This window comes from Oncorhynchus masou, unplaced genomic scaffold (assembly GCF_036934945.1).
Source record: "Oncorhynchus masou masou isolate Uvic2021 unplaced genomic scaffold, UVic_Omas_1.1 unplaced_scaffold_518, whole genome shotgun sequence".
Classification (NCBI taxonomy): domain Eukaryota; kingdom Metazoa; phylum Chordata; class Actinopteri; order Salmoniformes; family Salmonidae; genus Oncorhynchus; species Oncorhynchus masou.
Window position 1 is genome coordinate 183,125 of NW_027011585.1, and position 15,647 is coordinate 198,771.

General features: G+C 42.3%; 1 protein-coding gene across 1 annotated transcript; it reads right to left on the reverse strand.

Annotated features, from left to right (window-relative positions):
* Positions 1–4,204: 4,204 nt before the first annotated feature.
* Positions 4,205–15,380, reverse strand: LOC135535819 (C-type lectin domain family 4 member M-like). Its single transcript, XM_064962248.1, has 6 exons — positions 15,162–15,380; positions 7,368–7,469; positions 6,929–7,267; positions 6,679–6,821; positions 6,465–6,568; positions 4,205–5,705 (listed from the first exon to the last, which is right to left on the reverse strand). The coding sequence occupies exons 1-6, from the start codon at positions 15,298–15,300 to the stop codon at positions 5,549–5,551; spliced, it is 984 nt and encodes a 327-aa protein (XP_064818320.1). The 5' UTR covers positions 15,301–15,380; the 3' UTR covers positions 4,205–5,548.
* Between the last annotated feature and the right edge of the window lie 267 nt (positions 15,381–15,647).

Genomic DNA, 15,647 nt, shown 5'->3' on the forward strand with positions numbered 1-15,647 from the left:
ATGAACTGTTTAACTGTTACAAAACACTCTATTACCCACAATAGCCTGACCCTTGACCTCTAGTCTGTCTTCCTTGTTCCACAGGGCACTACATTAGTGACATATTGCATGCCAGTGGAAACTGGTTCTGCTGTAACGACAGCCAGGTGTCAATGTCCAATGAAGCCACTGTGCTGAGGACCAGAGCCCGGAGGGCCTACATGCTCTTCTATATGTTCAGGTACTGCTTACTCTCACCATCTATATTCTTGTGTTGCTATTTATGTGTACGGTTCCTTTCACCCTACAGGGCAAGAGAGCGGGAGGCCCCAGCACACAGGGCCTAACAGGGCCACCAGCATCAGCCCCAGCCTAAACAGGGGCAGCACCTGGACCAGCACTCAGACCTGACTCAACAGGGGTAGTACCAGGCCCAGCCTCAAACCCCCAGCCCAGCCTCAACAGGGGTAGTACCAGGCCCAGTCTCAAAACCCCCAGCCCAGCCTCAACCCTCACACACCTGCCTCGAAAGGGGTAGCATTTGGCCCAACATCAACAACCCCGAGCCCAGCCATAACAGGGGTAGCACTGGGCCCAACATCATCACACCCAGCCCAGCCTCAACATGGGAAGAACCAGGCCCAGTCTCAACATGGGCAGAACATGACCCAGCCCCAACACCCTCAGACCTGCCTCAACAGGTGCAGCATTCAGCCCTACTTCAATCATGCTGCTCTTCAACACTAGCATGAACATTCTTTCAGTAGCTTATGTCATCAATACCTGCCCTTGTCTTGACTACTTCACCTAATGTATAAAGTATACACACTAGATGTAGTACACATGTAGATGTGGTGGACAGAGAGTGTGATTATTTAGAGGGTATAACTTCCCTTCTATTTTGTTTGGTTTGAAATCCTCCTGTTGTGAAATACACTGTGGTGTCTAACCTCTTATTCAGCATGGTCACACCGGATGACCTGCAATATTAATAAAGACAAGCAAATGTAAGAAAATCCCATTTAAGATGATTCTGTTGACCGTTGTAACTCTTTAACTCAGGAAGATTTATGGTCTGGGATTCAGGCCGGTCCTAACAGGAAACGTGACAAAGGGAAGCAGCTGTAATGGAGCCTTCTAACACCCAATCAGGTCTGGAGGAGGAATGTCACATAAAGATTCAGAGGTGCTATGAGTATCTTTTGAAGTTACTCCCCAGTTGTATTTGAATAAATACAGACATGAAAATGCTGGGCTACGGATGTGACCTTGGTTCTGTGATTTTATATCATACCCCCAAGACATGCTAACCTCTCACCATTACCAATAATAGGGGAGGTTAGCATTTTATATCATACCCCCAAGACATGCTAACCTCTCACCATTACCAATAATAGGGAAGGTTAGCATTTTAAATCATACCCCCAAGACATACTAACCTCTCACCATTACCAATAATAGGGGAGGTTAGCATTTTATATCATACCCCCAAGACATGCTAACCTCTCACCATTACCAATAATAGGGGAGGTTAGCATTTTATATCATACCCCCAAGACATGCTAACCTCTCACCATTACCAATAATAGGGGAGGTTAGCATTTTATATCATAACCCCAAGACATGCCCTCGGGGCGGCATGCTAACCTCTCACCATTAGTGCTATTATCTTTAATCATAGTATTCTATTCTTATTTACAATAAAAATGACTCCAAAGTTACACAATACATTATTTACCATTAATTACTATTACATTTCCATTTTAGTCATTTAGCAGACATACAATTAGAGCATTCATCTTAAAATACAGTGACTTCAGAAATAATTCACACCCCTCGACTTTTACACATTTTGTTGTATTACAGACTGAATTTAAAATGCAGCTTAAATGTTTTTCTCTCACTCAACTACACAAAATACCCCATATTTTTAGAAATGTTTGTCTTGAAAATGAAATATAATATAGATTTTACATAAGTATTCACACCCCTAAGTCAATACTTTGTAGGAGCACATTTGGCAGCGATTACAGCTGTGAGTATTTCCTGGTAAATCTCTGGGAGCTTTCCACACCTGGATTGTGCAACGTGACCATTATTCTTTGGTCGGATTTGCAGTTCCACCACAAATGGTTAAGGTTAGGATTGGGGAGAAAGACCTGATCCTAGATCTGTACCTAGGGGAAACTTCCCCCCGGAGTGTGTTGTCTGTGAAGAGTTACTCAGAATGAAAAGGCAGAAGTTCTGAAAATATTTTCAGTTTGACAGATTTAAGAGAATAAAAAAAAGAATTTCAAATATTAACTGTTTATAATGATTAAATGAATCAGGTAATTATTACCTCAGCAACATGGGGCACCATGGAAAAGTTTGGTTTTATTTGAGTTGCTTTTTCCCAGATTAACTCAAAGAATATCTGAATATTGATTTTACAACCGTTGCTAATGAATTAATTTCCTCGACAATCTCATCCTGAACGTTGCATAATCCGGGAATCTGCACAAACCTCAGTCCCCCAAAATAATCCGTGCCACACCAATGTAGTTGAATATTTATTTACTCACGAGCTAAAATGATAATATAAGATACACAAACACACAGTCTATTGGTTAGAATGTAGTTTAATAAAACATGTCCCTCGCTGGCCAACACAATATGGCACATGTTATACAAAATGGGGATTTAAAAAGAGTGAGAAAGTGAGAGGGCACAAGTGAAAAGCACACCTGGGTACATTTGTAAACTATGCTGAGTTTAGCCCTAACCTTGCCCTGAACTGCCGCTCTCATGGGTCAGAATATAATGATGTAATTACGTGTCAAAGGTCTCCGATTTGGCATCTCCTTGTGGACCGAGTTCCTCCTTCTCTGATGGCAGCACTTCTTTGGTTACCGGGTGTAACTCTCTGATTGTCTCTCTGATGGTCCTTTCTCATAGTGGCCTGTTTCCTCGCATTGTTCTGAACGGGGGTCTTCTGAGTATGGTCAGCCGTGTAGCGTAGGAATGAAAGCAGTGTTGACACACGATTCCTTGGAGTGTGGTAACCGGGTGGTCTTGCTTGAATTCAAGACACAGCTACTCATCCGTAGCATAGATTTGTTAAAAGGTTCCTTTGTCTTCTTCAACCTCGTGTTGCGTTGTGGGGTTACAACAAATAGAACATTGGCTGCAGCACATGGTCACGTAGTCTGTTATGTTAATGCTTAACTCACATGTTTTATACCCTCAGGTCAGAAAGAGGTGTTTCCGTCTTTTTGGCAAGTTCTCTGGGCGTAACTAGTTACGAGGCAAAGTCTGGATTTTACACATATCCTATTTAGACAACTAATGTCACATTTAATCTTTTCAGAAACATTCTATTTGATCTGGACATTTTCCACACAACGTACAGTGTGCAAACTTCAGGTACATATTGTGGAAACTCTTCAAGTTGCAATGTTTTCGTTATAACCTCATCATTTCACTTTTAATAACATAACAAAAACGACATTGATTTTCATATTCCATCTATCGTCATTACCACCATTTTGTCTGACAAAACATATTGTCCCAAAGTCCCCTTATTGCATGTTACTGTTCTGAGGTAGGTTCTCCATAGGCCCAACATACATTCCATTCCTCCACAGTAAGAGGACAAAGGGATTTTCTCTGCTGCCTTAAGATTTACAAAGGGCGTGAGGTTTCATAAAATCCGCCACCTCCATACCTCTCCATCTCTCCCCCTCTGGCGGGTGTGAGAGATGTCTCTGTAGGAGTGTGGTCCACGGTACCTGACCCGAACAGGACAGTTATGACACATCTTTAACAATATCTGGGTCTTTCTTTCTAAGTAGGTCTACTATACATTAAGTCTCTGCTTCGAGAATTAATGTGGTGGACTTCCAACATGGCCACCAGGAGGCGTCGTACGTCAACTGCAAGACCTCTATACGTTAAGTCTCTGCTTCTGGTGACATGTCTGTCTCTGAGTCATCTGTGTGTCTCTGTCTGTGTGACTGTTGAAGGTGTTAACTCTAGCGAAGTATCAAAATGATGAAATGGTAGTTGTGGCTATGCTAATACAAAACATAGAACAAGTTTACTTACTTGTGTGCATACTGTAGTGTCACATCTATTGTCTGGACATTATAATGATTGTAGTTATCATTATCATGTTTGTAGTCCTGGACCTCCTGAACATGTTGATGTATATTTGGGAGTAAACAGTGTGTGTGTGTGTGTGTGTGTGTGTGTGTGTGAGATTGTTACAGTGGTTATTGTTAAACCATTTTCTGCAGCACAATATAAATCATTCCATGTCTCTACATGGTCAGCTTGTACAGAGTATATCTCAACACAGTCCTCCTGCCCAGGGAACCTGACTTGCTATTTGTGATGATGGACAGGACACTATCATACCAGGAAGATATAGATCATAGAGGGGAAGTGGAGAACAAAGACTAGCTGTTAACATGTATTAAATATCATATGTAACAGCCCCAAGATAATTCAGGGAGTTTCCAGAACTCCTCCTTCCTTTCACCTTTCTGCTGATTTGGACCCTCTGTTTACTCCCAAATATACATCAACATGTTCAGGAGGTCCAGGACTACAAACATGGGTCATTATAATGTCCAGACAATAGATGGGACACTACAAACTGCTCCTAGTGGATATTGAGGGTGGGTAGTTTTAACCAGTGAGGATGAGATGACAACAGTAACCCCCATGTCTCTCCTCTGCATTTACAGTTCAGTCATTTAGCAGACACTCTTATCCAGAGCGACTTACAGGAGCAATTAGAGTTAAGTGCCTTGCTCAAGGGCACATCTACAGATTTTCCAAATAGTCGTCTCAGGAATTTGAACCAACAACCTTTCGGTTCCTGGCCCAACGATCTTAACCGCTAGGCTACCTGCCACCCTTTCTCTTAATGAACCTGATTGGTTGAGGAGTTTTTGAGTGACATCTAGTTGAACCACTGAAAATATCCACTACACTTCCATCTTTTGGGACCCATATAGGAGAACAACAGTCAAATATGAGCATTTGATATTGTGCTTATATGTAAATTGACAACAAAGACTGACTGTTAAATATTATTAAGTAACATTCTTTGATATCTCTACTACACTCATTGATTGGTGATACAGTCAACTCCTATACAGTGTATGTAATGGTGTTGAGAATGTTATCACCAGGCCTAAATTGGAGCATGTAAATATCTGTAGAATATATTTGAATTAGAAATTATGTGTATGGAAAAGTCAAATGTACTGACTTCATGTTGAACCTGAGGAGGTATAAAACACAGGAAGTTACAAACAGGAAATAAGTAGGCCTTGTATTAATATAATACTGCAAATAAACACAACAATAGATGCGTTTGCATGCATGTGTGCACGCAGTGTGTGTGCATGTGTGTGTGAGGGTTTGAGACAGAGAGAGAATGTCTGTGAGAGAGAGAGTGAGAGAGAGAGAGACAGAGAGCTACAGAGAGAGAGACACACAGAGAGAGCGAGAGAATGAAGGAGGAAGTTTCGTGCACTGTGTGCTGCTGTATGTGTTACAGTATGTTGTCATGGTGATGTTAAACAACTTTCTCACAAACCCAGTAGATTTTTCTGTCACATGACAAGTCATTCCATGCCTCCAGAGGACGCTGATCTTTACGTATCTCAACACAGTCCTCCTCACCATATTCTGGTCTGCCAGCACCATTATCAGGCTGTGGTTTACGCCAGTACCTACAGGGTTAACAACAGTCAGATATCATGGTTAATACCAGTACCTACAGGGTTAACAACAGTCAGATATCATGGTTAATACCAGTACCTACAGGGTTAACAACAGTCAGATATCATGGTTAATACCAGTACCTACAGGGTTAACAACAGTCAGATATCATGGTTAATACCAGTACCTACAGGGTTAACAACAGTCAGATATCATGGTTAATACCAGTACCCACAGGGTTAACAACAGTCAGATATCACTGTGGTCAGTGTTAATTTTTTTTATTTTACCTTCATTTTACTAGGCAAGTCAATTAAGAACAAATTCTTATTTTCAATTGCAGCCTAGGAACAGTGGGTTAACTGCCTGTTCAGGGTCAGCTCAGGGATTCGAACTTGCAACCTTTTGGTTACTAGTCCAACGCTAACCCTGCCGTTATTAGAGCAGTAGTGTATTACCTTGGGTTGGTCAGTGTTATTATAGCAGTAGTGTATTACCTTGGGTTGGTCAGTGTTATTAGAGTAGTAGTATATTACCTTGGGTTGGTCAGTGTTATTATAACAGTAGTATATTACCTTGGGTTGGTCAGTGTTATTAGAGTAGTAGTATATTACCTTGGGTTGGTCAGTGTTATTAGAGCAGTAGTATATTACCTTGGGTTGGTCAGTGTTATTAGAGCAGTAGTGTATTACCTTGGGTTGGTCAGTGTTATTAGAGCAGTAATATATTATCTTGGGTTGGTCAGTGTTATTATAGCAGTAGTGTATTACCTTGGGTTTGTCAGTGGGGAGCTGTCCACCCATCTCCAGGTCCCCTCAGTAACAGAGTCAGTCAGACCAATCCAGACTCCCTTGTTGAGGTTGAAGAGAAACTCCTGTTGTTGAGAAAGATACATATATTTGATCATATCTACCCACTGAACACCCATATCCTCTATCTCTCTCTCTCTCTCTCTCTCTCTCTCTCTCTCTCTCTCTCTCTCACCTGTTCCTTGTCACTGTTTGTGATCACCAGGTCTGCTCCTCTCTCCAGACAGTCCTTTCTGCTCTCATTCCAGGTTTTAGTCTCAGTGGACAGGAAGTACCAACTGGATTCAAACTTCTGCCAGCCTTCAGGACAGGTTTGTTCTTCAAGATGAAAACATGAATTTCCTTCAACTTATCACGATGTACACTTAATGAAAAAATACAGACACATGATAATAATAATAATTTATTACTGTAGGTTTACTCACTGAGATTGGTAAGCCTCCCGCTAAGAAAAACTCTGTCAGAATGTAGCTGGTCTCTCTCTTTAGTCAGGGTGTTGTAACTTGTCTGAAGCTGGTCTCTCTCTTTAGTCAGGGTGTTGTAACTGGTCTGAAGCTGGTTTCTCTCTTTAGTCCGGGTGTTGTAACTGGTCTGAAGCTGGTCTCTCTCTTTAGTCAGGGTGTTGTAACTTGTCTGAAGCTGGTCTCTCTCTTTAGTCAGGCTGTTGTAACTGGTCTGAAGCTGGTCTCTCTCTTTAGTCAGGGTGTTGTAACTGGTCTGAAGCTGGTCTATCTGTGCTGAGTTGTGATGATCAGTGACTCCATCTGTAAAAGGGAAAAGTTCATCAAACATGTAAAACACCATTAATGAGTAAGTATAATTTAGTAGGCTACTTAAGTCTCAGTAAAAACACAGTAAACTTACAGTAGACAGACAGGCCTATGATCCCAGCCAGTAGGAGAACACACAGCAGCCCCAGACACACTGCAGCAACTCCAGAGGGTCTCTTCCACCACTGAACATGTGCTGAATCACAAATTATTAAAGTAAGTGTGTGCGTTTGCATATGGAATCTTACCTGAAGCAACAACTCCATCTCTTGTACTGGACTTGAAGGCTCTTACGTTGGCATATAATTTTCCATCAATGTCTGTGTTCTTCATTGCATCAGGCTCATCGTCATTAAATCCATCTGGGATTTATAGACTCCCTCTGACATAATTAAACACTTGTGGTGAAACACAGTAACTTCTACTTCTAACCTCAACTCTGTGTCTTGTCCCTGCACTGTCCTGCGTCTGTGTAACTAATGGTAGTGTCACTTTTTTTTAACTGTCAACCACAGTGAAGGGGAAACTGTCAAATCCACACAACATTGGCCACCATGTGACTTGTTCCAGCTTTAGTTTCTAATCAGTGAAAAACACACATTATGTGTGAATTGACAGGGACCCAATATTGGATCTGCTAAAATAAATGGGGATCCTGTTAATTGGCATATAAACTACAAATATCCTGAGTTTACAGCACAACCAGCCTTCAAATGGAGACCATGGAGACTATGGCTTTCACACTGTGAACGGTGGTGTAGGGGAAGTTGTCCCTAGACGCTGATCTTAGGTCGGTTTTGCATTTCCACCACAAATGGTTAAGGTTAGGTTTGGGGGAAGGAAAGCTGATCCTAGATCTGTGTGATCCTGATCCTAGATCTGCCAAGGAGTGTGAATGGCAACAATGATCATATCAGGGTCTTTGTCCTATCTATGTTGACTGTGAAGATTTAATCAGAATGAAAAATAGAAGTTCTGACAATATCTCCATAGATTCAGTTTGACAGACTTAATAGAATAGAAAGAAGAATGAAAACACTTCACATGTTTTATGACAAGAAGTTCATATCTCCACCCTGTCTTTCAGTACAACATAACATATACATACTGGTTACATCTAACGACACAACTCTCTCTGCACAGATTCCATTGTTCCACATGACATCTACCAACATGAACTATTATACAACTCTACAGCTCTACTCTATTCCACAGGAGGAGAGAACATCACACTGACCATTCGATACAGGGAGAGAGTCAAAGGTGGCCCTCTGGTGGATGTAGTACTAACTACAGCTACAGCTGAAGTGTTGGTGACAGAGACCTGGGTGGATGTAGTACTAACTACAGGTACAGCTGTAGTGTTGGTGACAGAGACCTGGGTGGATGTAGTACTAACAACAGGTACAGCTGTAGTGTTGGTGACAGAGACCTGGGTGGATGTAGTATTAACTACAGGTACAGCTGTAGTGTTGGTGACAGAGACCTGGGTGGATGTAGTACTAACTACAGGTACAGCTGTAGTGTTGGTGACAGAGACCTGGGTGGATGTCGTACTAACTACAGGTACAACTGTGGTATTGGTGACAGAGACCTGGGTGGATGTAGTACTAACTACAGGTACAGCTGTAGTGTTGGTGACAGAGACCTGGATGGATGTAGTACTAACTACAGGTACAGCTGTAGTGTTGGTGACAGAGACCTGGGTGGATGTAGTACTAACTACAGGTACAGCTGTAGTGTTGGTGACAGAGACCTGGGTGGATGTAGTACTAACTACAGGTACAGCTGTAGTGTTGGTGACAGAGACCTGGATGGATGTAGTACTAACTACAATAGGATCCTGTGGTAATAATGATGGACTTCGACTTAAGATGCTTTTGGGAAACCGGCCCTGGGTTGTAGAGTTCACAACCACTCCCACGTTGTCTGCACTGTCCACTACCACCGGCTCTGCCTTCTTTGAACCGCAGGTGGCACTGTAGACCACCCGGGTCACATTCTTGGCCCTGGGGCCCACCTTTGTAGAAGTGTTGAGGGCCCCGTTGCCCTGGCATAGGGTGACTAAAACGATGCGCGTCTCTTTGACATCTTCGGTTAGGTTGGCAGAGAGCTGCAAGTTTGACGAGCTCCATGCTAATGGTATGTCGAAGGAGACCACTGAGGTACAATAACAGCTGGAGACTGCATCCAAGATGTCCGCCCGTTGTTATCAAGGTAATCATGTTCGCATAATCAGATTCATGGACGTCTATATCCCGGGTGCATCCGGTTTACACAGCCAACATCACATGTGCAGTAACACTAAGTGCACAGGGAATAGTGTTAGCAGCAACATTGTCATTAAGTCATCCAAAAACATGCCAGACATTGGATGAATATAACATGTTTTTTAAAAATCAGCCTCAACAACAAATATTTCAATAATTCAATGGATGTTTTGTGCACAAATGTGATGACTTCAGTGTCTTATTTCTAATTTTCTCATTTGGATTCTCAATGTGGCCGTGTTTGGAAAATTGTCTTTCTGGGCCGAGCCTTCGTTAAACTGCAATAAGAAAACTTTCAAAACCATCTCTCTTCCTCTGTAGCTGGCCTCTCTTTAGTCAACTTGTTGTAGCTTGTCTGTAGGTGGTCTCTTTCATTAGTCATGGTGTTATAACTTATCTGTAGCTTGTATCACTCTTCAGTTAAGTTGTTGTAACTGGTCTGTAGCTGTTCTCTCTCCTCAGGCAGGTTGATGTAACTGGTCTATGGCTAATCTCTCACTTCAGTCAGGTTGTTCTAGTTTGTCTGTAGTTGGTCTCTTTCCTCTGTAAAGGTGTTTTTAACTGGCTTGTAGCTGGCCTTTCTGCAGATGTGTCATGGTGCTGATCTCACTGTTCCCCCCATTGTGTCTGCACTGTTGTAGATATCCACAATCATCTCCTCCATCTCACTTCTGTCAAACCTTATTGGTCATATCTGGATTGTTATAGATGGACTCACACATTTTAAACAATTATTTCTGATTCTAGCTACAGTGCCTTAAAGCAGAGTTTCTCAAACTCGGTCCTGGTGCCCCCCTTGGCGAACGTTTTGGTTGTTGCCCTAGAACTACACAGCTGATTCAAATAACCAACTCATCATCAAGCTTTGATGATTAGAATCAGCTGTGTGGTGCTGGGGTAAAAAACCAAACGTTCACCCAGAGGAGGCCCCCAGTACCGAGAGTCCAAAGCTGGTTATACAGTAACATGTCCTGGCTGGTTATACAGTAACATGTCCTGGCTGGTTATACAGTAACATGTCCTGGCTGGTTATACAGTATCATGTCATGTCTGGTTATACAGTAACATGTCCTGGCTGGTTATACAGTAACATGTCCTGGCTGGTTATACAGTAACATGTCCTCTGGTTGTACAGTAACATATCCTGGCTAGTTATACAGTAACATGTCATGTCTGGTTATACAGTAACATGTCATGTCTGGTTATACAGTAACATGTCCTGGCTGGTTATACACTAACATTTCCTGGCTGGTTATACAGTAACATGTCCTGTCTGGTTGTACAGTAACATGTCCTGGCTGGTTATACAGTAACATGTCCTGTCTGGTTGTACAGTACCATGTCCTGTCTTGTTGTACAGTTACATGTCCTGGCTGGTTATACAGTAACATGTCCTGTCTGGTTGTACAGTAACATGTCCTGCCTGGTTATACAGTAACATATCCTGGCTGGTTATACAGTAACATGTCCTGTCTGGTTGTACAGTAATATATCCTGGCTGGTTATACAGTAACATATCCTGTCTGGTTATACAGTAACATATCCTGGCTGGTTATACACCACTGATGTTCAGACATGAAGGTCTGTGCACATACAGTGGGGAGAACAAGTATTTGATACACATGTAGAGATCTGTAATTTATATCATAGGTACACTTCAACTGTGAGAGACGTAATCTAAAACAAAAATCCAGAAAATCACATTGTATGATTTTTAAGTAATTAATTTGCATTGTATTGCATGACATAAGTATTTGATCACCTACCAACCAGTAAGAATTCCGGCTCTCACAGACCTGTTAGTTTTTCTTTAAGAAGCCCCCCTGTTCTCCACTCATTACCTTTATTAACTGCACCTGTTTGAACTCGTTACCTGTATAAAAGACACCTGTCCACACACTCAATCAAACAGACTCCGACCTCTCCACAATGGCCAAGACTAGAGAGCTGTGTAAGGACCTCAGGGATAAAATTGTAGACCTGCACAAGGCTGGGATGGGCTACAGGACAATAGGCAAGCAGCTTGGTGAGAAGGCAACAACTTTTGGCACAATTATTAGAAAATGGAAGAAGTTCAAGATGACGGGCATTCACCCTCGGTCTGGGGCTCCATGCAAGATCTCACCTCGTGGGGCATCAATGACCATGAGGAAAGTGAGGTTCAGCCCAGATCTACACGGCAGGACCTGGTCAATGACCCGAAGAGAGCTGGGACCACAGTCTCAAAGAAAACCAGTAGTAACACACTACGCCGTCATGGATTAAAATCCTTCAGCGCACGCAAGGTCCCTCTGCCCAAGCCTGCGCATGTCCAGGCCCATCTGAAGTTTGCCAATGACCATCTGGATGATTCAGAGGAGGAATGGGACAAGGTCATGTGGTCTTATGAGACAAAAATATAGCTTTCTGGTCTAAACTTCACTTGCCGTGTTTGGAGGAAGAAGAAGGTTGAGTACAACCCCAAGAACACCATCCCAACTGTGAAGCATGGAGGTGGAAACATCATTCTTTGGGGATGCTTTTATGCAAAAGAGACAGGACGACTGCACCGTATTGAGGGGAGGTTGGATGGGGCCATGTATCGCGAGATCTTGGCCAACAACCTCCTTCCCTCATTAAGAGCATTGAAGATGGGTCATGGCTGGGTCTTCCAGCATGACAACGACCCGAAACATACAGCCAGGACAGCTAAGGAGTGGCTCCGTAAGAAGCATCTCAAGGTCCTGGAGTGGCCTAGCCAGTCTCCAGACCTTAACCCAATAGAAAATCTTCGGAGGGAGCTGAAAGTCCGTATTGCCCAGCGACAGCCCCGAAACGTGAAGGATCTGGAAAAGGTCTGTATGTGGGCCAAAATCCCTGCTGCAGTGTGTGCAAACCTGGTCAAGAACTACAGGAAACGTATGATCTCTGTAATTGCAAACAAAGGTTTCTGTACCAAATATTAAGTTCTGCTTTTCTGATGTATCAACTACTTATGTCATGCAATAAAATGCAAATGAATTAAAATCATACAATGAGATTTTTCTGGATTTTTGTTTTAGATTCCGTCTCTCACAGTTGAAGTGTACCGATGATTAACATGTACAGACCTCTACATGCTTTGTAAGTAGGGAAAACCTGCAAAATTGGCAGTGTATCAAATACTTGTTCTCCCCACTGTATGTGGTGCTTCAGTGTGGGAACATGGTTTGTAGTCATGTCTCCTTGTAAAGTCAGATCTCTGATTAGGTTTAAGTAGATTTTATCAGACAGTCTGCAAACACAAGTCCTGAAACTGAACAATACAAAACTACCTCTGTTGCAGTGGTGACCCATCATTCATATTTGACCTATTTTTTTGCATGTTATTTTGGCATTCATTCGTGTTGCATATCAGTTTGCAAACAATGTTAAAAAGAAATCAATGAGTTAATAAAGCTGCATACAAAAATGGTTTGTTGAGTAAGGCAGCTCCAAACTGCAGGTGTTTCAGTCTAGCTCAGAGTTTAATGTGGTGGTCAGGCAGCCAGCAAAATTTCGCTACCAGACAAGGCTCTGCTGATAGCCAGGTGTAGCAGTGGAAAGGTGTTGGGACTGCTGCTGGGACTCTGCTGTTGGGACAGCTTTATGTAGGCCCTAACAATTTGTATGCACCGTTTGTCACAGTTATAGTCCAACTAATGTATTGTTTAGTGTTGTGTTTTGCAGTGGTTTCGCTGGAGTTTGAATTAGATTTTTCCCCACCAAGATTTACATTGCAAAATCACCACTGATGTTGACTATGATGTTACTTTAGCTAATATGGTGACAACGATGTAGGCTGTGTGTACCGGTTATGATATGATTTGCTTGGAAAGTTTTTGTTCGGCTGTTCACACACAGCTGATGTGATTTGCATTGAAGTCCACACGCGAAGGGAAATGGTGAGAGGGGGAGAGCGCATAGTTGGGAGAAGGAATACAAAGTGGCTGCTATGAAAGTGAACTGTGTTAACACGTGATCAGGAGTCTATTCATTTCATTCTGAAAAATGTTTCTTAAACGGAAGCAAATACAGTGGGGCAGAAAAGTATTTAGTCAGCCACCAATTGTGCAAGTTCTCCCACTTAAAAAGATGAGAGAGGCCTGTAATTTTCATCATAGGTACACTTCAACTCTGACAGACAAAATGAGAGAAAAAAGCCCCAGACACACTGCAGCAACTAGGAAGGGTCTCTTCACTGAGCTATCAGGCTCTGTGGACACATACAAGAGACTTTTATGTTTTTTGTGTGTGTGTTACCTGTTTGCTGGCCTCCTGGTCCATTATTAGGAGCAGTGTCTGCTGACTGTTCTCTCTTGGTGCTGGTCTCACCGTCTCTCTGGGTGACTGCACTGACATAGATATCCACAATCCTCTCCTTCATCTCACCTCTGTCAAACTTTACCTTCTTGTTCATATCTGGCTCAGCATAGATGACCTTTGACATCTTTAACAATACGTGGGTCTTTCTTTCTATGTGGGTCTACTGTACATTAAGTCTCTGCTTCTAGAATTAATGTGGTGGTCTTCCAACATGGCCGCCAGGTGGAGTCGTACGTCAACTGCAAGACCTCTATCCGTTAAGTCTCTGCTTCTCGTGATATCTCTGTCTCTGAGTCATCTGTGTGTCTGTCTGTATGACTGCTGTAGCTGTTAACTCTAGGGAAGTATCATATATATGACACGGGTAGATGTGGCTATGCTAATGCAAAAAATAGAACACGTTGGCATACTTGTGTGCTTGTGAGAGATTGTTATAGTGGTTATTGTTAAACCATTTTCTGCAGAACAATATAAATCATTCCATGTCTCTACATGGTCATCTTGTCCAGAGTATATCTCAACACAGTCCTCCTGCCCAGGGAATGGTACTTGCTATTTGTGATGATGGACAGGACACTATCATACCAGGAAGATATAGATCATAGATGGGAAGTGGAGAACAAAGACTAGCTGTTAACATATATTAAATATCATATGTAACAGCCCGAAGATAATTCAGGGAGTTTCCAGAACTCCTCCTTCCTTTCACCTTTCTGCTGATTTGGACCCTCTGTTTACTCCCAAATATACATCGACATGTTCAGGAGGTCCAGAACTACAAACATGGGTCACTATAATGTCCAGACAATAGATGTGACACTACAAACTGCTCCAAGTGGATATTGAGGGTGGGAAGGCTTAACCAGAGAGGATGAGATGGCCACATAACTGGCCGCAGCTCTCTTCTCTCTAAATGAATCTGATTGGTTGAGTTTGAGTGACAGCTGGTTGAACCACTGAAAAGATCCACTTCACTTCACTCTTTTGAGACCCATATGGGGGAACAACAATCAAATATGAGCATTTGATATTGTGCTTATATGTAACTTCACAACAAAGACCGACTGTCCAAGGTTATTAGGACACACATAGCAGCCTCAGACACACTGCAGCAACTCCAGAGGGTCTCTTCCACCAATGAAAATGTACTCCATCACAAATGATTAAAGATCTTTGGTAATATGTTTTACAGTATCATCCACACCAAACAAATGATGGTTTAGTAATACAGGGTAATCTCACCTGTTTAATATATTGTGTGGTGTGTGTGTGTGTGTGTGTTCATGCAATCTTACCTGAAGCAACACCTCCATCACTTCGACTGGGTTTGAAGGCTCCTACGTTGCCATATAATTGGTCATCAATGTCTGTGTTTATTTCATCAGGTTTGTTGTCTTCAAATCCATCTGAGTTTTCATAGACTCCCTCTGACATCTTAACACACTTGTGCTCAAATACAGTAACTTCTACTCCTTACTTCAACTCTAATATACGTCTGTAGCTGTGTCTTCTCCCTGCACTGTCCTGCGTATGTGACTTTAGGTAGTGAAACTCTTTATCAGTCAACCAAAGTGGGAAATTAACGCAACACTGGCCACCATGTGACTTGCACCAGCATTAGTGACTCCCACCAGTGTTAGTTTGATAATATAATACATGATATGACTCCCACCAGTGTTAGTTTGATAATATAATACATGATATGACTCCCACCAGTCTTCGTTTGATAATATAATACATGATATGACTCCCACCAGCCTAAGTTTGATAATATAATATAT